The 24,038-nt window shown below is 39.3% G+C and overlaps 1 protein-coding gene across 1 annotated transcript in view; it reads left to right on the top strand.

The window, feature by feature from the left end:
• slit1.S (slit guidance ligand 1 S homeolog) overlaps nucleotides 1-24,038 on the top strand; it is a 233,092-nt gene that overhangs the window by 199,801 nt on the left and 9,253 nt on the right. Inside the window, 11 exon segments of the mRNA NM_001087109.1 lie at nucleotides 771-903; nucleotides 3,222-3,290; nucleotides 6,065-6,136; nucleotides 6,880-6,951; nucleotides 7,172-7,243; nucleotides 8,674-8,837; nucleotides 10,762-10,886; nucleotides 13,470-13,564; nucleotides 21,366-21,505; nucleotides 22,103-22,196; nucleotides 22,762-22,899. Of these exon segments, the coding sequence (NP_001080578.1) occupies nucleotides 771-903; nucleotides 3,222-3,290; nucleotides 6,065-6,136; nucleotides 6,880-6,951; nucleotides 7,172-7,243; nucleotides 8,674-8,837; nucleotides 10,762-10,886; nucleotides 13,470-13,564; nucleotides 21,366-21,505; nucleotides 22,103-22,196; nucleotides 22,762-22,899 (1,174 nt within the window).

The raw sequence follows: 24,038 nt of genomic DNA, 5'->3' as shown, positions 1-24,038 counted from the left end.
ACTAGGGCAGAGCACTGTGCATGTATTTTAGTGCATTCTGCCATGTAAGCCATGAAATCAGGAGTTTACACAGAAACAAACTGCATCTGTAACACTAGTTTCTTATAGCATCTTGGCACTATTGTCAGGGATTCGGTAGGGGGCGCTGTGGAGGCTGAGGAGGGAAGAACGAGTACTTGAGGTAGAGGCTGTCTGTGCCAAAGGGAACACGGCAAGGAAAGGCAGGAATGGGGTGACAAGGGTGATGAGTCAGTCTGGAACAGGTGCAGAGTGGAGTAGGACGGAGAGGACAAAGATCAGGAATGGACTTGACAGGAATGGGTGAAGGGGGAACAGGAGGAAGGTCAGGACAGGAACTGACTGGATAGGATGGTAAGGGCGTAGATCGGGGGCAGACTGAAAGGATGAGACAGGAAGGTGAGGGCGTATATATGGAGGACAGGATAGAGCGAGGACTGGATAGCGAGAGGACTGGATAGCGAGAGGAGACTGGAGCAGAAGAAAACTGGGGAGCAGCATAGCAAGAGGACTGGAGAGCAGGATGGTTAGGTACAAGGCAGAACAGGAAGCAGAAATCAGGAACAGGCTGATCACCTGGCCAAATGGTTAAGGCATTGAGCCAGAAACCCACAGGTCCCTGGCTCGAATTCCAGCAGAACCTGCTCAGCATAAGTTGTTCCCCCTAGAGTTGTACTGTACTGCTGAAACAGTGAAGCTTTCTAAATGAACCTATATAATCATATTAACAATAATTCTTGTTTCTGTGGCAGGTCAGGAAGAATTGAGCTGTGCACCCCAACCACAGTGCCCCCAAGAATGCACCTGCTTGGACACTGTTGTACGCTGCAGCAACAAGCACCTCTTATCCCTGCCCAAGGGAATCCCAAAGAATGTCACAGAGCTGTGAGTAACGTTGTACATATCCTGCACTGATGCCTCTTTACCAACTCTCAAATAGAAGATCCGCCTAAAGCAGCCCACACATTGCCAGATCTGCTTCTTTAAGGAGGTTGCCAAATAAGTAGATTTATGATTTGATTATCTGCCCAATGATCATTCTGATCTGATATAGAGAGGACAACATCAACATGCCAATGTGCTCCTCGTTCAACTGGAATTTTGCAACTTGTTTACAAGCTAGTTGATTTACGATATAGCTAATTGATTTGTTCATATATTTCCATGATTTGTCCATATATGAACTGCTACAGGGGAGATAAGCTAAATTCAGGATGAAGTACTGTATCATGGGGCTCTAGCCTTCCTTGAGAGAGGATGTAATAACTGGATTTAAAAATTTTGAGAACTTGCTAATATACTACTGTGCATTACATATTAACAGTTTGACACTACCCGCTTCCCATAGGGCCCAATTTAAGAATGCTTGAGCATTCGGGTACTAAATTCACACAAGATTGAGTCCCTAACCACTCTCCTGGTTTCTTGATTCAAATACCTTGGCTTCCTCTGGACTTTGGGTCTTTTCCATCAGTGGCATTTTCTGAGAGGGCTGAGAGGTTTCTCTGCTGTTAATTGTAATTGCAAGTGCCACCTAGTGTTATTATTCAAGTGCCATGTTTCTGTCTTACAGATGTATCACTTCACAGTCTAACAATTAGGAATGCACTGAATACACTATTTTGGATTTGGCCCAACCCCCGAATCCTTTGTGAAATATTTGGCCGAATACCCAACCGAATCCTCATTCGCATATGCAAATTAGGGGTGGGAAGGGGAAACATTTTTTACTTCCTTGTTTTGTGACAAAAAGTCACTTAATTTCCCTACCCGTCGCTAATTTGCATATGCAAATTAGGATTTGGTTTGGCCGAGCAGAAGGATTCAGCGGAATCCTGCTGAAAAACGCTGAATCCGGAACCGAATCCTGGATTCGGTGCATCCCTACTAACAATATTATTGCTCATGTTTATGTTTCTTGCAGGATGCTCTTTCATATTAGACATATCAGAGGAAGAAAAATCTTATTTTTAGTGCCTGTTTAGATTAACACAGACCCAACTTGTCACCAACATAACTGCCCCCATGGGTACAATACAAATAGTTAAGTTAAGTTTAAAAGCAACAGTGTCACCTTCAATTTAGCATGTGGTTAGAACAAAGACCAATGTAGGATTGTCTAAGGCAGTACGTAACTAGGCTATTTGTTTATTCTTTGTAATTATTTAACTTGCTATTAAACCTAAATTATTATCGGGGGACTGGACACCCACATACCATAGCAACCAGGCAGTGGTTTAGCTGATAGACTGAAAGATTAAAGTGTGAGGTTTTGACTAGAAAGATTTCTGCTTAAAAATAATAGCAAATATTCATGCGGTCTTGGGATCAGTGGCATAACTAAGAGACCGGTTGACACCACTGCCAGCCACAACCATAGGCCTTGTGACTTCCCCCAGAACTAGATGTTCAAGCAGGAAGGGGGTCCACTGCCATTGGGTAGTCTGGAACGGGGGCATTGAGTTGTTACCAGTCATTGTCAGTCCGCTCTGTCTGCTCTCTGCAACTGCTTAGAAATAATTCCCATTCTGGTTGCTGGTGTCAATGACTCTGGCAGTCAGATACTGTTTTTAAGTACAGACTGGAGAGAGGTAGAATAGAAACACAGTTATGAGGAGTACTGTAATTGCTAATAGCCATACATGGGACTTAGTCACTACAGAGTGAGTAAACAACTTGCGTATTGGCCAAAAATATTTGCTGTGCCTGACCAGTACCTGCAAACATCTTAATAGCGAGCAGGCACCATTCCGGAAACCAAAAAATATTTAATTGGTTAGTAAGATCCAAGAGTCCAAGAGTTTTTATAAAGTAATACAAAAATCTTTATTTACATCATGTATAAAAAATAATAGCCTGATGCGTTTTGTGTCCCCACAGAACACTTAATCATATGATTGACATACATATGTGAATGTATCATTTTAGGTGAACGCTTTTATTTACGATGAATCTCCCTTTATGGTGTATTTATTTCTTATGCATAGGATGTATTTTCCCTGGAATGATGCACTCCTGAGCAAATACTTAATACAAGGCAGAGGCAAGTGATAGGAGAATTGCCTCAGATCAAATCATTTTAGCACTTCCATCAGAAAATAAGAATGAATATTGATTTTACTGATTTTAGCTGGCAGCAATGCGAATGACGGTAGGCAGAATTCCTTCAGCTGGACCTGACTCTCTGTGGGTTTCTCTTGCAGTTACCTGGACGGAAATCGGTTTACTATGGTACCCAGACAGCTCTCCAGTTTCAAATATCTACAACTGGTGTAAGTATGGATCAGTGCAGTTGGCAGTGTTTCTCCCTTATCTTTTCGTAGGGCCCCTTATGCTTCCTCGCAGATTCTACCCAACGGGCGCCCTCTTCTACAGCTCTAAAATGACTTATTATGATTATATATATATATATATATATATATATATATATATATATATATATATATATATATATATTGAATATGCTGGAAGTGGGGTTATTTCTTTTGTATAGCTTTAATAAAATATACATTTATTATAATAAACAACATTCTGTGAATCCAATGTAAAATCTTAAAATGCAGGAAAACTCATATTTACAGGGGAATACAGGGCTTTAAGAAAAATGGGGCAAAATGATTAGCAAACTGTGGGAAGACATAATTAAAAATTTAAGGAGAAGGAACCCCTAAAAATGAATAAAACTAAATATGCCATGTTATGCACGAGGCTAAAGTTTGAGCTTGTCAATAGCAGCAATGATCCAGGACTTCAAACTTGTCACAGGGGGTCACCATCTTGGAAAGTGTCTGTGACACTCACATGCTCAGTGGGCTCTGAACAGCTGTTGAGAAGCTAAGCTTAGGGGTCGTCACTAATTATCCAGCAGAAAGTGAGGTTGGCCTGTAATATAAGCTGATGCTACAGGGCTGATTATTAAATTCTGGTTTCTGTGCTACCATGTAGTAGTTATCTGTATTAATTACTAATCAGCCTTATATTGTGACATTTCTATTCTATGTGTACTCTATATTGTGTGTGGGTCCCTAAGCTCGGTAAGTGACAGCAGCACAGAGCATGTGCAGTGAATCAGTAGAAAAGAAGATGGGGAGGTACTGGGGCATCTTTGGAGCCACAGATCTTTACTGCAAAAGGGATGTGGTTGCCTGGGGTTGGTACAGAAACCCAAAACATAATGTACAACAATTCTAGCTTACTTCTTTAGTTTACCTTTCCTTGTCCTTTAAGAAATGCCCCCATTAAAATGCTTTAGAACATTAAAAACAATGTAAAACTGTGGTACCTAAAATCAGGGTTTGACTGTATACTCATTTGTGAACACCTATATACCCTGTTATCATCCTTTATCTAGAGACTGTTCATCATTCATATCAGTCTCTGCTCTAGTGTAGTTTACCAGTTATGGTGCCTATAACATTCATACTCATAACACACACTTGAATAATTGGAGAGCAGAGACACGGGGAGAATAAACAAGCACCTGGTTGGAATCAAGATCAGGACACAACATTTAGAAGGCAGCATTGCTAAACCTTTGTAGTTGGCAGTAGTGTTTCAAAGGCTGCAGACTGGGTGTCAATCTATACTAAATGTAATGAGTTTGAGGCCTTGATAAATAGGCTGGATTAGGGCATATTATTGTTATGAAAAAAAATGTAATGCTATCATTTGAACCCAGCGTCAAGGTGAACCAGACGTGGTCATTAGTATGGGGCAGCTTTGGCCTTAACAGCTGTGCCCCTTCTCCTATTCCAAAAAATAACTGTGTTTTTTGTAATGTTCCTACTGTAATAAAACCGTTCTATTAGGTTTTACAGTCTGTTTATAGTTTTTGTCGTGCACAATATAGAATTTGAATAAAAAGAGCCTTTGGAAAGGGAAGAAAGAAAGAATTTGCATGCCTTGGATGCAAAAAGCCCCAGGTCTCACTTTATAGTTCTTACCATTCTTCTGGAATTCCAGACATTTTCAATAATGCCAGACTTTAGGTGGCCTCAGCCCATCTTATCTGTAACCTGCTTTTCCCTCATTCAGGCTTTTACTAGGTGAGAACCACTTCTCTTTCATTTCCCTCTTAAAAATAACACTCGATTTTCAGCCCCAGAACATAAACCTTTCTTCTCGGTGTCCTTCTTAGTGAACAATAATCTCCCAGCCTTCACCTTTAAGGATGTGTCATATTTATTGTATATTCTGCATTGTGCCGTCTTCATCCACAGCGTTAAAAGTCAATGTCTTCATTTTTATTTTATTTTTCACTTACGTTTTAACCATGTTCTGTCATACAACTGGGTTTAATTAATTATTCTTACATGTGACAAACAGAGACTTCTATATCAATAAATTAAAGGAACGTTGGCTTGCAAGTGCTCATTATAGAACACAGTTTGCCTTGTTCTCTAGTACCACATGCAGAAAGTGCCTAATAGGTGTCACCTGACATTACCTTCTCTGAATTGCTTGAGGGCAAGTGGAGAGAAAGGAAGAGCAGATATGGGTATATTTCAGCAGCCTTCTAGATGTAGGGCCATTTGCTCACTGAACTAGATATTGGTTTGTGTGTCCATCACAACTGGGAACTTATAATCAGTTATAGAGTAGGGGCTAGGGTTGAGGTTCATTGAACAGACTGTCTTGGTTTCTATTTAGCCTTGAAGAATGTGTCTAAATTCATCACTTATTAGCCATTAGTTTGTGGATTTTATATTTTTATGTCTATGGGTAATTTGGCAAATGCAGAGAGGACAGCCAATAGGCTGAGAAAAAAACAATGTGACTCAGGAATAAATAACCATCTTTAACTTTTAACTACAACTCCCAGCACCCCCTGACAACCTTTTGCTTGGGGAATCCACTCATCTTGCTCTTGTGTCTAAACGTTAAGAAAAATATTGGTTTTCATTCTAATATGAATATCAATGTGGAAATGGCATATAATTGAATCAGGCCTATAGGTGCTACTGTGCAGCATGTATAGGTGTTATAAGAGGTGAGCAAGGCCAGCATGTTTTTCATTCTTTATACTAATGATTCCAATCTTTTACAGGGATCTAAGCAACAACAAAATCAGCTCCCTGAGTAACTCCTCCTTTACCAACATGAGCCAACTCACCACACTGTAAGTGGTCATACTGTGGTCGCCGGCACTGGGATGCTTTTGAATATCAGATACATTTATAGCAGGAGAGGAGGGTTAGGAAGCACTATGGAACCTGTTGGTATTATAATGATTTCAGAATGTAAAACCTGCATCCAGGCCCGGACTGGCAATCTGTGGGTTCTGGCAGAGGGGCTGCTATAAAGTCCCATAGAAATTCAGTATTTTGTGGGCTCTATGTAGGCTGATTGGGCCTCTGTGTACCTAAAATGCAAGGGCCTATTTTAATTCTCAGTCCGGACCTGCCTGCATCTGCTGATGAAAATTTTACAACTTAGAACAAGTAAAGAAAACACATCTCTGCCCACTTTTGGAATGTTGGCTCCATTCACTGTTCCCTGATTTAGTAGGAGACTAGATTTCATAGGCCTTTATTGGGACTGAGATGGTTTAATCTAGTGCTGGGTCTAGAAATCTAAAAGTAAAATTAGGTTGTTGTCTGAAACCCATTCTTTAGGCCAGGAGCAATATTTCCTACAACCAGCAATCTAAACTTTGTTGGATATGCCAGAATCATTAGTATAGTATTATAGGTATATTACTATATTTTGTGCAAGTATATAAAGAAAGCGTATTTTGATGCATGTGCTGCAATGTGTTGTAAGCAAGATATTACATTTATTTCTATAATAGCAAATTTCATGAGGAACTTGCCTAGTGACAAAGTGCGGTACTATTATTCTGGCTTCTCTTTATCTCTGTAGGATTCTAAGCTATAATTCCTTGCGGTGCATACCTCCTTTGGCTTTTGAGGGTCTTCGGTCCTTAAGATTGCTGTAAGTATAGAACTATGAAATGTTTGCATGCTGTAACTCAAACACGTTAAAGCTATGGCTGCCCAATCGCGCTCGTCATAAGACGTTCGAGTAGCAGAGGTTGTTGGAGTTTGCCGTTTAGAAGTCGTGGGAAGTAGCAGGTTTCTTGGCAGAGCTTTGGATCCTTCAGGTAGTGTCAACCAGTGATGGATTGGTTCTAAATTTTTGCTACATTTTCTAGGTCTGTCCATGGGAATGATATCTCCAGTCTTCCAGAAGGGATCTTTTCTGATGTCACCTCTCTTTCCCATCTGTAAGTATTGTTCCTATATATTACTATATATACAGATACATAGAATATCTTTCTATGTATTTTCCAAGGATCCTGAAAATATCCAGCATACTGATTCTTATCAGTGACTTAAAGCTTCACCTACTAAGTATGTTTTGGGCTGGTCCAAGGGGGTCACAAGTTGCAGAACAGTGGGAAATGGAAGCTAACGTGTAAGTTTCTCATTGGATTAATCCTTTTGGGGATAAATTGGCTATATATAAAGTATATATATATTACCTTTTTAGATATATTATTCCAAATGTCTGTATTTCTAAAACAGATGGTGACCACTGACCCTACACTACATGGCAAAAAGTATGTGAACATCTGTCTGCCCAATATCCTTTCCAAAGCCAATGGTTTGAATAAGAAGTCTCTTTTCTACTAAAACAGCCATTGCCCTCTATTTGGCTCATTATAGGCTAAGTTTTTCCATCTCTGCAAACCATTCTGTGCAGACTTTAGTTATTATCCTTCTGAAACAGGAAAGGACCTTTCTCAAACAGGTGACAAAGTAGAAAGCATGGGATGACCAAGAATGTCATTTTATAAAGCAGTGGTGCCTAAGGAGTAAAGGGCATCTAAAGGCAAAAAAATAAAATCCCAATCATACTTTTGAACGGCTGGGGAAACCCCCGTCTTACTTCCCAGCCATGCAGAACCCAAGCAGCTTTGTTTGTTTCCCTGAAGAGCAGTTGGCGACTGTGTAGAGATTTGTATTGGATTTAATTTTTGCCTTTAGGTCCCCTTTACTGTTTCCAACTCCAGCTGCAGGGACAAAGATCATGGAGCCAGATTTAAACAGATAAACTGGGATTCTATTTGGATGGATTATTTGGAGGATTATTTTGCCGCAGTCACTGTTTCTGCAGTGTTAGAGAAAGTTTGTATTAAACAATACCAAAACTATAAAATCCACATTAGATTAAATGGCAACACAGGGCCCAGGGCAGTCTGTATATTCTGATTATTAATCAGTCTTGCTGTATCGGCTTCTGGCAGATATTATTTGACTTTTTTGATAATTTATGACGATCCCTAAGCAGCCCAGACCACACTGAGCATGTGCACAGTCTTGGTCTTGCAAAGATGTTTAACAAAGTTACATATTGGTGGCCGACTTTGAAAGCATAAATCATTTGTTTGATTAGGCTTGTGGTGCGGTAATTTCATGTTTATGTTTAGTATACAAAATACAGCATTTCTAGCCTTATTCTATTTTAGACTTTACTTCCCCTTTAAATAGCCAGTTCCTATAACAAAAGGGGTGTCCACATACTTTTTTGTCATATAGTATATGTTACCTGCTGCTCTTGAATTGTCTTAGATAATCTACTTCTAGGACTTGTAAGACTCTTGAGACTTATTTTTGTTTTGTCTTTTGTTTTGTCTTTTGTTTTGTTTTTTAGAGCTATTGGTGCCAACCCTCTGTATTGTGATTGTAATTTACGATGGCTGTCAAACTGGGTGAAAACCGGTTACAAGGAGCCCGGCATCGCTCGCTGTACAGGACCTCTGGAAATGGATGGAAAACTGCTTCTCACAACTCCTGCTAAAAAGTTTGAATGCAATGGTAATACTGCCAAGCAGTGTCTGTAGTGATAACTACAGTCATTCCAGTTTAAATGATCCTTGGCCTTTGTTTTCATGTACTAAAAAGTTTTTTTCCGTGTTATTTACCATAAAAACAAACATAATTAATTAAGCCAAACATAATTAAATGTAGGCTTTGAAAGTTGTCATCCACCCAGAAAGTGTGACTTTAACAAGACTATTGGTTGGGTTACTCTCCTTAAATTAGCCCTAACCTACTCTATTGTCATGAAGACTCACCGTCCCCTCTTAAGACTTGTCTTCTGTAGGAGACAGTGCTCTCATATACAGGTATTGGATCCATCATCAGGAAACCCATTATTCAGAAAGCTCCAAATTACGGAAGGGCCGTCTCCATAGACTCCATTTCATCCAAATATTACAGATTTTAAAAAATGATTTCCTTTTTCTCTGTAATAATAAAACAGTACTTGATCCCAACTAAGATTGAATTAATCCGTATTGGAAACAAAGCCAGCCTATGCTGAGAATGGTGGGGAATGCGTCCTGTGTGAGCTTCATTTAACACTAAAGTTTGGCTTTGCTTAGACAACACAAAAGTGAATAGAAATCATCTGACAAGGTTTGTGCCAGGACTTGTCAGGCCACAGTTTCTTGTTTTATGGATAATGGAAGTAAATACCTTGTGAGAATGCAGACCTCCATGTTGTCTTCTGTGAGCCATAACCTACACCCCCTTTGGCAACAGTAGGAAGTGATTGTCAATTATTTATCAGTTTAATTTCCAGGGTTTTCCTCAAGGATAAGCAATCAAACTGTTTTTTGTGCCAGTGCCCTTTGTGCCCCTTTACTAACAACATGGCCACATTTTATACCACATTTCATTTTTACCATCTTCAGGGTTTGCATGTGAATTGACTTTTTGTTGCACATAATTAATACTCTTTCTTCCCCCTCTTGTTCCATGCACTAAATAAATTCTTCCATCTGTCTCTCAGTGCTTTGTACTTGTAGCAAAAGCCTTTGTTTTTCTCTGACCTTCTACAAACTGTTTTACTGACACATCATTTATGCTGCTTCTGTGGGTCAAAGAGCCGGCATCCTGATTTACTACTAGTAATCTATATAGTTTTATTGCTGTGGCAGGGGACATTTCCAATCCCACATTATGGAAATAGCTTTCTCTATATCTTCCCGCACCTGCTCAGATAGGTCCAACTTCCATGATATCTTCACTGTGTCCTGACTGTGCCTTCTGCTCATGCAGGTCTTTTCCTTATTTCTCTGGAACTCCTTTTCCAATAGTTTGTTATGTGTCTATGTACAGCAAAAGGGAAAATAAGTATTGAAAATTAAGTATTGAAACGCACTTAATGAAATTTATTTTATAGTTAGTAGAAAAGTCTTTTGATCGTTATTTCGGTACTTCACCGATTTACTAACGGTCGCTGGCGTAACTTCTCTACAGAAGGAGATAGACTCTAGCGGTACTTCGCTCCCTAGCGCCTGGCGGATTTTAGTTCTGGCAAATGGACATAACTACGCAAATTCAGTAAGATGCGGATTTTACTGAACGTTACCTCTTGCGCCAGCCTTGCCTTCGCCACCTCAGACCAGGCGAAGTGCAATAGAGTAGATAGGAGTTCCTCAAAAAATAGTTAAAAAATTATCGAAGTCCCAAAAAACTCTAGCGTCTTTTCCTTTTTCAGGGTGATAGGCTGAATAACATTTTTTTGGGTAACCGGCTTTGCCCCTACATTTCCTAACATATGGCACATAAACTATACAGTGGGCTCATGTGTAGGGCAAATTTAGGGTAAATTTCATGTCAATAGCCCCATTAGAAATATATTAACTGAAAAAAAGTTGACCTGTCCAATACTTATTTTCACTGCTGTATATGTAAGTATATTTGTTCATTAAGGTTTACCGTTATTTTTTAGGGCCTCCAGGCTTGAATATTCTGGCCAAATGCAACCCCTGTCTATCAGATCCTTGTCAAAACCAAGGTACCTGTCAAGATGACGCTGTGGAGTACTACAAGTGCATTTGTCCTATTGGTTTTAAGGTATGTCTCCAGGATTGTTTTCCTGCGTAGGTCTTTTGCCAAGGGGATGGCCTAGATGGCACCTTGAACATTTGGGTATGCAACTCCCAACAACAACAACATACTTGTTCTGTAATCCAGTATCATATGAATAATGAAAAAATATAAAATACTAACAGTGCATGATATCACTGCTGAGCCCAGTTTATGGAATGGTGGCCTATAAACTGGACTAGCTACTATTAGCCATGACATCCTGCTGAAAGCTTTAATGTCTCACCCGATGTTGCCTCCCACAGAGACAAAAAGTGAGCTGTCACTGGGTTCCCCTTAGGGTCAGGCCACACAGGGCATTTTGGGGAGATTTGGTCGACAGGCGACTAATCGCCTCGTTTTTGCGGCGACCAATCTCCCCAAATGCCTTCCATGAATCTGCGCCGGCTAAAATGAAAAAAACACCGGCGCTAATCACGCGGAGATTGGTCCCCGTACAAATGAGGCGATTAGTCGCCAGGCAACCAAATCTCCCCAAAACACCCTGTGTGGACTTACCCTTAAGTGTGATAGCAAATGACCGGAGTCACCTTTGACTGCAGTATTTCCATGTACTGTAAATGTATTCCTTTGAAGGAATAGTATCATTTCCAATCAGAAAAGTAATGAATGCGGCTTCATTTAAGCGCTGTGGCAGGATACATAATTAAAAGATCAACATTGTGATATTTCCCATATCAGAGCCAATTAGCAGACTCCTTTGTTATGCTTATTTGGCGAACACTGACAAACTGCTTAATCACAAATGCTAATACATTTTCTTCCGAGAGCAGAACCGTAGCATAGAACGGGAGTCTCGGATCCAGGGCATGTCAGGCAGTGGCAATAAATGGATTGTAGGTTTTCCGTTAATGTTGTGCGTGCAAGTGCTGCTTTCAGAGCAGAGTTCAGTAGTCGTGCACTGCACCTAATGGGGAATTTGCCATTGTACTCACCAAGACCAAGGGCTGCAGTTATGCAGCGGTAAAACTGAGAAGCAATGTCAGCAGCAGACTGTCTGTAAAGCTGGCCATAGACGCAACGATCCGATCGTACGAATCGTGGATTCTTTTGATTTTCAGACTGTGTGTGGAGAGTCCCGACATTTTTCGTCCGGCGGAGATCGGCCGTTTGGTCGATCGGACAGGTTCCAAAATTTCTGTCGCCCGCCGATAATATCTCTGCATGTATTGCCGATCTAATGATTTTCAGTGTCACCAGCTTTGTCGGACATAACTATCGTACGATTGCTGTCAGAGGTAGAACATCGGCTGATCTGTTCTTTTACTACTTTATTTGATCGGAATGGTAAGACTTTGATCTGAATGGTTAGTGGAGGGTCGGGAGATGGGAAAGTCCGATCGTACGTTGATTCGTACGTTGATTCGTACGATCGGATCTTTGCGTCTATGGCCAGCTTTACCCAGAGACCGTGGAATAAAAGAGTTCTTGCATCTGCAGATATTCATATAAACCATTTACAGATATTCTATGAAGCAATCTTAACAGTTCTTTCTCCCCAAAGCACTAGCAGTAGTAATATTATTAGCTTTAATGATTATAGCTGTATAAATACAGTACAGACATGTTAACACTCTCTTTCTATGCATTTTTCCAATATTTAAACAGAAAAGGAGACATGCTAACTTGTGCTGCTGAAAGCATATTCTGCATTTATATTATACCTGTGAATGGGAGATTCCATGTAATTTGCCTTATTGATATATTAGCCATACTTGAATGGAGTTTCCCAACGCCATCTTCTGCCCATTTGGCTACTGTTCCGGTCTCCTTGCCAACACAGAACCTGCAGGAGAATGCACAGTTGAAGTTGATTCCTCATTAGCCTGTACATACTCCTGCAGACTCTCTGACAATGAAGAGACCCGAAGAGGATGCAAATGGGCAAAAGATGGCACAGAGGAGCTGCTGCTCCGTGTTTTGAGCTCAGATTTGAAAACAAAGTGCTCCTTTTTATGTAATATACTCTGCAGTCGAGGTGAGGGGTGCCGACAAAGGGTAGTTGAGAGGGCCAGGGGGTTTAGTTCTCCTTTAAAATGAAATGAATAAGACTGAGGCCTTGCAGACATTGCAAGGTTTACTATAGGTCTAGTCACCCATAGCAACCAATCAACAGGTAACAGTTACTGGGCATCTATTTAGAAAAACAACATCTGTTTGGTTGTTATAGGTGACCAGTCCTGGGGAAACTTTGCACCTTGTATTACATTCCCATGTATCTTCCCAGAGTGGTACCACAAGGACTTGTGTCCCTATCTAATCCAAATACATTACTAATTATTACTTATAGATACTTATAATGGAATATACATTTCTGTTTGGATCCAGTTTTACATTGGACAATTGCCTCCCATGATGCTTTATGATGAAGATGACATGCATGATGCCAATCAGAGAGAAGTTACATGAACTGAAGATTTTTGCAGGGATATTACATTTAGGCCACTAATGTCTGTATTTTGCCATATGAATATTTTTGTGTCCGTATATAAACTGCTACATGCCACATTCTTCCTAGATAAAAGATTACTTTTTTATGTGTTTGCTCAGGGCAAAAACTGTGAAATCTCCCTGAACGCGTGTTCCAGTAACCCCTGCGAGAATCGGGGCCTGTGTCTTTCCAAAGAAGAAGGAAGTGGATTTATGTGAGTAAATAGAACAGGTTTTGTTATTAAACAATACAGTCTGAATGATATAATGACTTCTGAGGGAAAATATACACAATAAAGGCACAAATGGGCGTTTTCTCTACCAGCACACATCAGCCCAAAAAGCTTTTGCTTCTGCCACCGTTTAATTGAATTCATTTCTGATTAAGTGAATGGAAGGTGGTAGTGGAAGATTTGGGCGCCAGTTGGGCACTTAAGTTTCAGCTTGTCAATAGCAGAAATGATCCAGGACTTCAAACTTGTCACAGGGGGTCACCATCTTGGAAAGTGTCTGTGACACTCACATGCTCAGTGGGCTCTGAGCAGCTGTTGAGAAGCTAAGCTTAGGGGTCGTCACTAATTATCCAGCAGAAAATGAGGTTGGTCTGTAATATAAGATGATGCTACAGGACTGATTATTAAATTCTCATGCTGTTGTGTAGTAATTATTTGTATTAAGTTCTAATCATCTTTATATTGTGACATTTATATCTGTATATACAGTATATTGTGAATGGGTCCCTAAGCTCAGTAAGTGACAGCAGCACAGAGCATGTGCAGTGAATCAGCAGAAAAGAAGATGGGGAGCTACTGGGGCATCTTTGGAGACACAGATCTTTACTGCTAAAGGGCTGGGGTTGCCTTGGTCTGGTACAGAAGCACAAAACATAATGTATAACATTTCTGGCTACTTCTTTAGTTAAGCTTTAGTTCTCCTTTAAAGGATACACACACAGGTGTCCACCCTTCATATTGGAACAAAGAGACCTGCAGCACTTTAGATAAGGCAAGGTGCCTGTGGTTAAAAAACAGGATAGTTTGCATTTGTTTTCTGTACTTTGGACCCTGTCCTACATAAATGATCCCTATAATGTATGATTCCCATTTACAGCAGAAGCAGAATTCTGACAAACTGTTGCATGGTGGGAGCAAATATAGTGCATTCTGTTTATTTTGTGCCCACTTTGTCTGAGTTAGTTACTTAGCGCCCATGAGTAAAGGTTCCTAGATTGCTTCCATCTACTAGAAACTAGACCCCCTGCCCGCCACTCACAATCTGTCCTTTGAAAATGCAAAAGATGCTAACTAATTGCTGATTGACTCAATTTTCTCATCTCTGCAAATGACATCCGCAACTATTTTGTCTGCAGGTGAATGTAAAATGGATTATTTCAGACTTCTTGGCCGAGGCTGAAATTATTTTCTGAGTTTCTATGGTAACATTTTAAACTTACAGTCATTTACAGTTGAGAAATTCTAACCGCGGCCGCCTTCCGAAGCACCGGGGCGGCTGAGAAAACATAAACCTGCTTCTTAACCCCATTCTGACGCCTCTTAAACAGATATTAAATATAGACTTAAAATAATGAATTTAACGATGCAAAGCAGATCGAGTTCCAATCTGATTCATTAGAATTGTGAGTGCTGCTGGCTCCTGTAAGGAGACTCGTTCATTAGTTTCTTTTAACTAGATGATAAAATATTATATTACTGCAGAGATCTGCACTGAAATTAAATAAAGAAGGGTTTGACAGTGATGCTAACACAGTTATGTCTTCCCAGGAGGGACTGGATGACCCACAGGCACCTTTGCTTTTTACTTTTTGCTTGAGTACATGGCACATTCTATTTTAAACCCACTTTTAAATTTGGTGAGGTGTAGGTATGCTTCTTGCTTATTATACATTGGCCACATCAAGTGCCAAATCTGTGTTTCCAGTGTTTTAGCATCAATATACCAATCTAAGTAAGAGGTGTTATTCTTTTAATGACCCCAGACACTTTGTAAGTGGCATAATTCCTTTCATTCAGCCTCTTTCCAATTGCTTTCTATTCTATACAAGAGTAATTACACTCAGTCAATTAGAACATCTGTCTTCCACATTTTAATGCCTGGAGGACAGTTACTTGTAGATCTGCATCCAGGATTGTAACAATAGATACAGCAGAGCTAGTGGCTCTGGCAGCGGCGATTCTGGTGAAGATGCCGTCTGAGGCGGCTCTTCAAAATGACACCCCCCCGCCAGCTTACCCTTCAGGTGGGGAGGCATCCGAGGCAGGAACACTGGTGCGGAGAGCACAACTGCGCTCTCTCGCACTAGTAAAGCTGAAAAAATTTGCAAATTTCCCATGAAATGGCGAAAAGTTTGCGAAACTCGAAAATTGATGCCTGTGTCAATTTTGACTCAGCGTTAAAGTCAATGGGCATCATAGTGCTGACGTGCTGCCAAAATTTTTTGACACAGGCGAATTTTCGCAGGAGTTTTGCAAATTTATTCGCCAGCAGCAAAATGCATAAATTTGCAATGAATTTGTGCCAGGCGAATGTATTCGCCCATCACTACTAATGGCTTCATATCTGTTTAGTTTGCTGAATGTTTTAATACGGACAGAAAGTTTTGAACAGACAGACCTTTGAAAAACGTAGATGTCCAGTTCAAAACCACAGGGGTTATTGTTCGGGTTTTACAAAGTTTTACAAGGCTGCAAAAGTTGAGACCCGAACAGGCCATAGAAAAACCGAACTGTTTGGATCAAAACCAAACAGGTGGCAACCCTACATTGCAGTTATCCAACCAATGAGCAGTACGACTGTGTCTGATTATTTCATTATCCTAGTACAGACCCAAATCTCTACCATAATTTATATATTTACGAAAACCAAAGAATGATGTTACTAGGGATGCACCGAATCCACTATTTTGGATTCAGCTGAACCCCCGAATCCTTCGTGAAAGATTCGGCCGAATACCGAACTGAATTTGCATATGCAAATTAGGGGTGGGAAGAGGAAAACCTTTATTACTTCCTCGTTTTGTGACAAAAAGTCACGCGATTTCCCTCCCTGCCCATAATTTGCAAATTAGGATTCGGTTCGGCCTGGCAGAAGGATTCAGCCGAATCCGAATCCTGCTGAAAAAGGCTGAATCCTGCCCGAATCCTGGATTCAGTGCATCCCTAGATGTTACATTCTGTTTTCAAGACCTTTAAAATCAAATGACATTAAGGATTTAGATTCAGTTTCAGTGCATCCCTAACATGCATATACTGTAAATAATCACATAAACAAACATGAGCTGTACTAATTTCAGAAAAAGATAATTAACAGTGATATAACACTGTGAATAATGTCTCAGTTAAATGAACTCCTCTTGGCACTCAGTTTAATCTGCTTAATTCCCAACGCTGTGAGTGGTTCTCCCATCCAGATAATAGTGTACATGCCATGTTGGAGAAGAGCAGAAAAATAAGGAAAATGATTCAAGCTACTAAGAGTACAGTCAGGTGACTCTGAATTAAAGGAGCAGAGTGGTATAATACTATTTAGAAGCCATAGGTCTCGCTTGTTAACACAAAGGGAAAAGGATTGTCTCTATGTATTTGGACTCTTGAGTTTAGTTGGGGCTTTAGGTAATAACATTGGCTACTATTGCCCTGTTTCCCCTCCAAGCAGATGTTTGCTTTTATTATTGTAACTGCAATAGACCAGTAAAAAGCTTACTTTTGATTAGTTACTATGGGTTGTTTGTCCATTTGTTCGTTTTCCAACAGAAATTCATACTCTCTGTATAATGATTATGCTCTTAGGCAGAGAATAATGAAGATTTAGAGAATTCGCCTCCCCAAAGAACAATCAGCTACTATATATTCATATACAGTATAATTATACAGTAAGTTCTCCTGTTGGTAGTCTGCCCACAACAAAAATGTTTTCCTGCTCCCCTAATTATACTTTTCATTGTACTATAAGTTGCCCATCTAAAGGACAAGAACAATATGTTAGGGACACCCAGTGACTATGCAAGGGGACACCTGGAAAAAACCTGGTGGGACCCTTTGACCCAGACCTGATCCACGTCTGCCTTTTCTCATCATTTCTCCGCTGCCCACACTCCCCCGGTTGGGGCAAAAGTAAGTATAAGAACTGTGCGGGGGAAGGGCTGATCTTGGGTGAGCCGGAGGCTCCTGGGATAGTAGGGTGGGCCTCGCACCCCAGTCCAACCCTGCCACTAAGTATTTTTTCCTAGTGCTGGTGCTTGTTTTGGAGCTAAGCCCACCATCTTTTCCCAGTCTTCTCTCGTCAAGCTTGTGGAGTAGTGTAAAACATTGTCTCCTTCCCAGTGAATTCACCTTTCCTTGCCGAAATTGGCTTATCCATAAAATGAAGCCCTGTTGGAAGAATCTAACATAGTGTAGATGCTCCAAACAACAAACCCATTTCAGTTCTATATGTATATTATATAGACAGAAATGTCACATGAAACATAAAGAATTGAAATCCTTGCCAAAAATCTGTTGTTCAGTCTTTTTTTTTTAATCCTTTACCAATGAAACATATACCAAAATCTCAACAAATGCACCCAAATCCTTTTTATCTCAAACGTATTTCAGCAGTTTTTATTTGCCATTTATATTTGAATTGGGGAAAAAAAATGATACCTAAATCCCATTGGATGGTTCCCAGAAAGGCTCGGCAGGTTGAATATAGAGTGTTCTTTATTAATTATCGCCAGGCCACGGTAAGAGTTCCCCAATCCTGCAAAACTCATCTCGTTTAGAAATAGAATTCCGTTCTTTTTTTAATGAAAATAATCCATAATGTGCAGATCTTACAGTGGGCTCAGCAGAAGTCTACTCGAGTTCTTTATTAATGCCTTGGATTATAATGTAAGCAAATGTATCTCTTATATCACACGTCAGCATTCCCTAAATCTGCTTATTATTTTTTTGTAAGTATATGCAGTGAAGATATTTAATGCACAGGACTATCCTACCTATCTCTCCTTTATCCCCCAATTAACCATCATTCTTCCATATGTTATGTTCTTATCCACAAATAAAATTGATGAGTGCTAATGAAGGATTGTCAGTCTCTTCACTTATTTACATTCTAAATAATACTTCTATCTATAGTGTGACAGATCCTTCTATAATTACTGTGATTTACCTCCTATTTCATATGCATCCAAATTGACAGCATTACCCATCACCCAACGACCACTTCAAGTCCAGACATTTCCAACAAGGAGACCCGCTTTTCACCTATTCGCTATATTTCATGATTCCCTGGAAGCTAATTAGTTGCCAAAAATACATTCTTGGTCAAGGAGAAAGACCGGAGAATTGGGTTATTTGAAAATGATGTTCAATCAAGAAGCAGAAAAGACCAGCCCTGCTTCTAAGAACCTAAAATTACCAGATGTAAAATAAATAAAATGCTAAATGGCTTCTCGTTCCGTCACCTAGGCAACCAAACATCTTTACAATAGGCCTATATTTTCCTTTGGGGGTTTGCAAAGCCATTCAATCAAACCATTTACTCTTCACAGCTTTCAACCTGAGCGCAAATGTTTCCAAGCTGCTTTTTCTTTTTCTCTTTTATTTTGGGGAATTTGCAGAGAGTAGATTACATTTCATATGAAAGCAGAAGTATGACAGGTAGTTCAGATGTGAACACCTACGTTAGACAGGGGGGAAGATGAAGAGAAAAAAAAAACAAAAGGAAGAATGGGCTTTTGTAGGAAAGCTTTACATATTCTTTCTTTGGCAAAAAAAACCAGAAATTGATTATTTTGATGCCAATGATTCTTATCATATTCTTTTGGGGGTGAAGGGACACTTTTTTTCTCCGCTGATTTTTTTTTTTTATAAAATCTGACTTTTTTCGGAATTTATATAATAATAAAATAAAGTCCAAATCAGAAAATCCGGCATCTCAGACCTGTCGAGGTTGCATATAAGACAATGGGAGAAGTCCCAATGATTTTTTGATGTGTGCTGGGTTTCGTGCAATACCCCAAAGTTGTTGTGCAAAAATCTGAGTTTTTGGGTGAAAAACCCCAAAAAAGTGAAAATTGGATAAAAAAATACAAAAAAATTGTGAAAATCTGATTTTTTCCCTGCAAAGAAAATATAATAAGAAAATATAATAATAAATAAGCACAAAAAACCAGAGCGGGATTGATCGGAGTTTGTATCAGAAAATATTGAGATAAATTCAGACTTTTGCCCAAAGTTTTCGGGCAAAAATCTGAGTTTTTGGGTGAAAAACCCCAAAAAAGTGCAAATCAGATAAAAAAATACAAAAAAATTGTGAAAATCTGATTTTTTTCCCGCAAACAAAATATAATAATAAATGAGCACAAAAAAACAGAGAGGGATTGATCGGAGTTTGTAACAGAAAATATTGAGATAAATTCGGACTTTGATAAATAACCCCCTAAATCATGATGAAAGCCCTCTATTTCTGCATGACACTTTTATCATGGCTCGTCGTTTGCTTCTAGGAGGTTTAAGAATTTAAGTTACTGAAAGTGAATAAATTTAGTTTTTCTTGACGCATGCAGAGAAGGGTATGTTTCACTTCCTATCTGTATCCTTTAAAGGACAGTTATTAGATGGCAAGTCACTTATTCTTAAATTAATAGGGGCTGTATCAGTATAAGAATAGGGGCATATACATGTAATGATCCATTCTTGTGGCCAGGTCACAAAATGAACAAACTGTACCAATTAAGTCTTATATGAACCAATGATAGAAACGTGGTGGGAGTAAGGGAAATGCCACCAGCTGCAGATTCTGTGCATGCAATCATTGGCCTGTACATAGGGCCACACATATGTAAAATATATACATATAATAATTAAAGCATGTATTTATTGTTTATTATAAGGAACCATAAACTAAGGGCTATGACATACAGAGTTTGTATGACTGCAAATTGTAACCCTAGCTTAGATCTTAGACGTTGGTTCAGAGTTATATACCCGTATAATTTTCATACTTTTATATGGTCATGAAACACCTTAATAACTTTTAATTTCCTCATACTTTACTATAAGTGGATGCAGTATTCCCTGGGTTATTGCTACTACAGAATAGTGTCAGGCTGGTAAAATAAAATATATACTTGCACATTAACAAATATTGTGTCCTCCAAAATGTAACTTCTTGAATGCAATATGCTTATATTCTTTTATATACAGGTATGGGATCTGCTATCCAGATAACGGATAACGGATCTTTCCGTAATTTGGATCTTTTTACCTTAAGTCTACTAGAAAATATGTAAACATTAAATAAACCCAATAATTGTCCATATATTGCGTCCAATAAGGATTAATTATATCTTAGTTGGGATCAAGTATAAGATACTGTTTTATTATTACAGAAAAAAAGGAAATCATTTTTTAAATCTGGATTATTTTTCTAAAAGGACGGGATAATTCTAAGCTGTCTAGATAACAGGTTTCCATATAACGGATCTCATACCTGTATATTATATATGTTGTAGATACTGTAAATCCCCCCTTGAATATTCATGTAAATAAGAATAAATATATATTCTTATTCACGTGGATATTCAAGGTGATATACAGCGTCGACAACATGTATTTGCCATAAAGTTAAACTCCTCTTAAATCAGGTGCCATATATTATTCATCATTGATAAGGGCGACATTATGATACAGATTTATTAAGGGTTGAATAGTAAATTCCAATTTTTTTTGGTGTCCAGTTCACACATTCAAATTTTAATCCCCAATCCCAATGTAAATTTGAATGTGAGATGTATCACACCGCGACCATGGAAACAGATATTAATAGGTTTCCTGACATTCGAGTTCAAATTCGATTCAAATTTCGTTCATAGTCAAGTAGAATACAAAAAGAATTTTCTTGTCGTTCCCATTCGATCTAATTTTAGACAATCTAATTTTTTCATGAATAACCTCCCAGTCGAATTGTGAGTACATTGTATACTTACCTCTTTTCTGTACCATCCTCTATTATTAGTTGCACGTGTGCGGATGGATTTGAGGGCCCAACATGCTCTGTAAATAAAGATGACTGCAAATACAGTGACTGTGAAAATGGTGGCACATGTTTGGATGGAATAAATAACTACACCTGCTTGTGCCCATCACAATACACAGGTAAATGCTATATTTGGGTTGAGGTTAAATTTCAGCGGCATAGCCATTTATGGCACAAAGCTTTTGTTGGTCTAGTTTAGAGGAACAGAGGAGACACTTAGGGGCAGATTTATCAGGGGTCGAAGTGAATTTGAGGGAATTTTCGAAGTAAAAAAATGCTAAATTCGAAGTAATTTTTTGGTTATTCGACCATCGAATAGGATACTACGACTTCGAATTTACTTTGAATTCGATTCGAAGTAAAAAGTTTGAATATTCGATAATCGACCTACTGCCTCTTTAAAAAAACTTTGATTTCAATAGTTCGCCAAATGAAACCTGCCGAAGTGCTATGTTAGCCTATGGGGACCTTCTACAACCATTTTCTAAGTCTTTACACATTGAAGTAAAATCGTTTGATCGTACACTAAAATCGTTCAAAACGATTTTACTTTCTGTGAAAAATATTTTGACTTCGATATTTGAATTCGAAAGTATTTTAATTCGATGGTCGAATTTCAAAGTATTTTACACTTCGAAATTCCGACCCTTGATAAATCTGCCACTTATTCTTTTGTCCTTTTATTTCCATCCATCCATTTTTCTTTTTTTTTCTAGGTTATTATTGCGAGCACCTTGTGGATATTTGCTCATCAGAATTGAATCCTTGCCATCATGACTTCAAATGCGTTGTGACACCCGAGGGCCCAAAGTACGTACCTGTCCCCACTCATGCTTTTTGCACACAGTAGCAAATGTTTTATTAAATGTATTTATTGATATGGTTTGAATTGGAAGACTAAGAGAAACAGAACAGTAAAATATATACTGTAACGCCTCCATGCACTAATTATGTATTAATAATTATGTATTAATTGCTTCAGACCACTATCTGGTTGCGGGTGCCAGGTAGCAATGTTCATGCCAGTTGAGGAGAGGTAGAATATACAGTAAATCCATATAATCCAAAAGCCACACAATATAATGACCAATGGCATCGTTACTCAGTGAACTGTTTAAGGTAACATTTCTGATCCATGATGATGGAAGAGCGTGTGCAGTATTGAATCCCAGGGTGCTCCAGCTTCTCAAATTTCAACAGAGCATGTTTGCCCAGCAAATATTTCAATATTTGAAATATTTGAACAGCAGGGGAGATGCATTTAGAAACTGTGTGTTAAACCTTCTTGACTCAAGCCCAGTTCATTGTTATTAGCACTGTAAATCCATTCAGCTGATTTGCTGGTTATAAACAATCTTTTGGCTTTGTTGCACAGGTGTGAGTGTGCCCCGGGCTATGGAGGAGACGACTGCAGACTAAATTATGATGACTGCAAAGACCACCGTTGCCAGAATAATGCCCTGTGTGTGGATGAGGTCAATGGTTATTCCTGCCTCTGCACTGAGGGTTACAGGTAACCATACAAAGTAAAGAGTAAAGACTAACGGTGGCCATAGACGTAACAATTACAATTTTCTCTGTAACAGTGGCCAATGTTCAGGCGCCATCAAAATTTTCCAGCCTGATGAACGAGCTGATGTCCACGTCTTATGCTGATATTGGTCAGTTCGTCTCCCGATTTATGGTGGCCATACACGGGCTGATAAAAGTTGCCAACAGACCGAGTCGGCAGCTTATTGGCCCATATATGGGGCCCTCCGACGGGCTTTCCTGATCAATATCTGGCTGAAAGTCGGGCACATTTCGATCAGGCAGGGTAAAAAATCCCGTCGGATCGCAGATGGCATCTGTTTGTTGATGCAATCCCGCGATCCAACGAGCCATACTCCTGAATTATGATCCGATCGTTGGGCACTAGGGCCTACGATCGGATCAGTCCGATATCACCCACCTCAAGGTGGACATATTGGGGAGAGATCCACTAGTTTGGCGATGTGTATGGCTACCATTACACACACCAAATATCGGATGAAACTAATAGTGATGCGTCTATGGCCACCTTTAAAATAAATGTTCAGCTCTCTACATGTAATTGATATAGTTCCTAGCCAAAGAAAAGTAAATATGGAGTACAACTTACATATATAAAGAAACCTACTTGTGGCTTTAACAAACATATTGCCTTCAAGGGTTCAAGTAACTGCCCTATGTGAGAAATAGTGGAGGGGATTAGCTGTAAAGGGTGAGTACACTGCAGTGCCGCCAGCTGGTATTTGATTGGAGAGAAAAGTCCCAGTGCCAATGCTTCCAGATGTTTCGCTGAAAACCTGAACCATGTCTTGTAGGTAGAGTTACTACCTGCCGGTATTTTACCATCCTGGCCAGTTTAAATGTTGCTTGATGCCAATGTTATTTATAGGGAAAAACCATAAAAATATAGGAAGGCCGGTATTTTTTTTCCAGGAAAGGTGGCAACCCTACTTGTAGGACATATGGACATAGCCTGACCAGAAGGAGTAAGCGCAGGAGAGAGCCTATTGCCAAGAAAGCCCGTCTTGTTTAGGCTAGAAAAAAACTTTTCAATCAGAATATGTGTTTATTTTTCTATATGTTGAAGGAAGGATAAAACTTGATACCACTGATAGTGGTAAA

The sequence above is a fragment of the Xenopus laevis genome, chromosome 7S (assembly GCF_017654675.1).
Source record: "Xenopus laevis strain J_2021 chromosome 7S, Xenopus_laevis_v10.1, whole genome shotgun sequence".
Classification (NCBI taxonomy): Eukaryota; Metazoa; Chordata; class Amphibia; order Anura; family Pipidae; genus Xenopus; species Xenopus laevis.
Note: the sequence above shows the minus strand (reverse complement) of the source record. Positions and strands in the feature narration are given on the sequence as shown.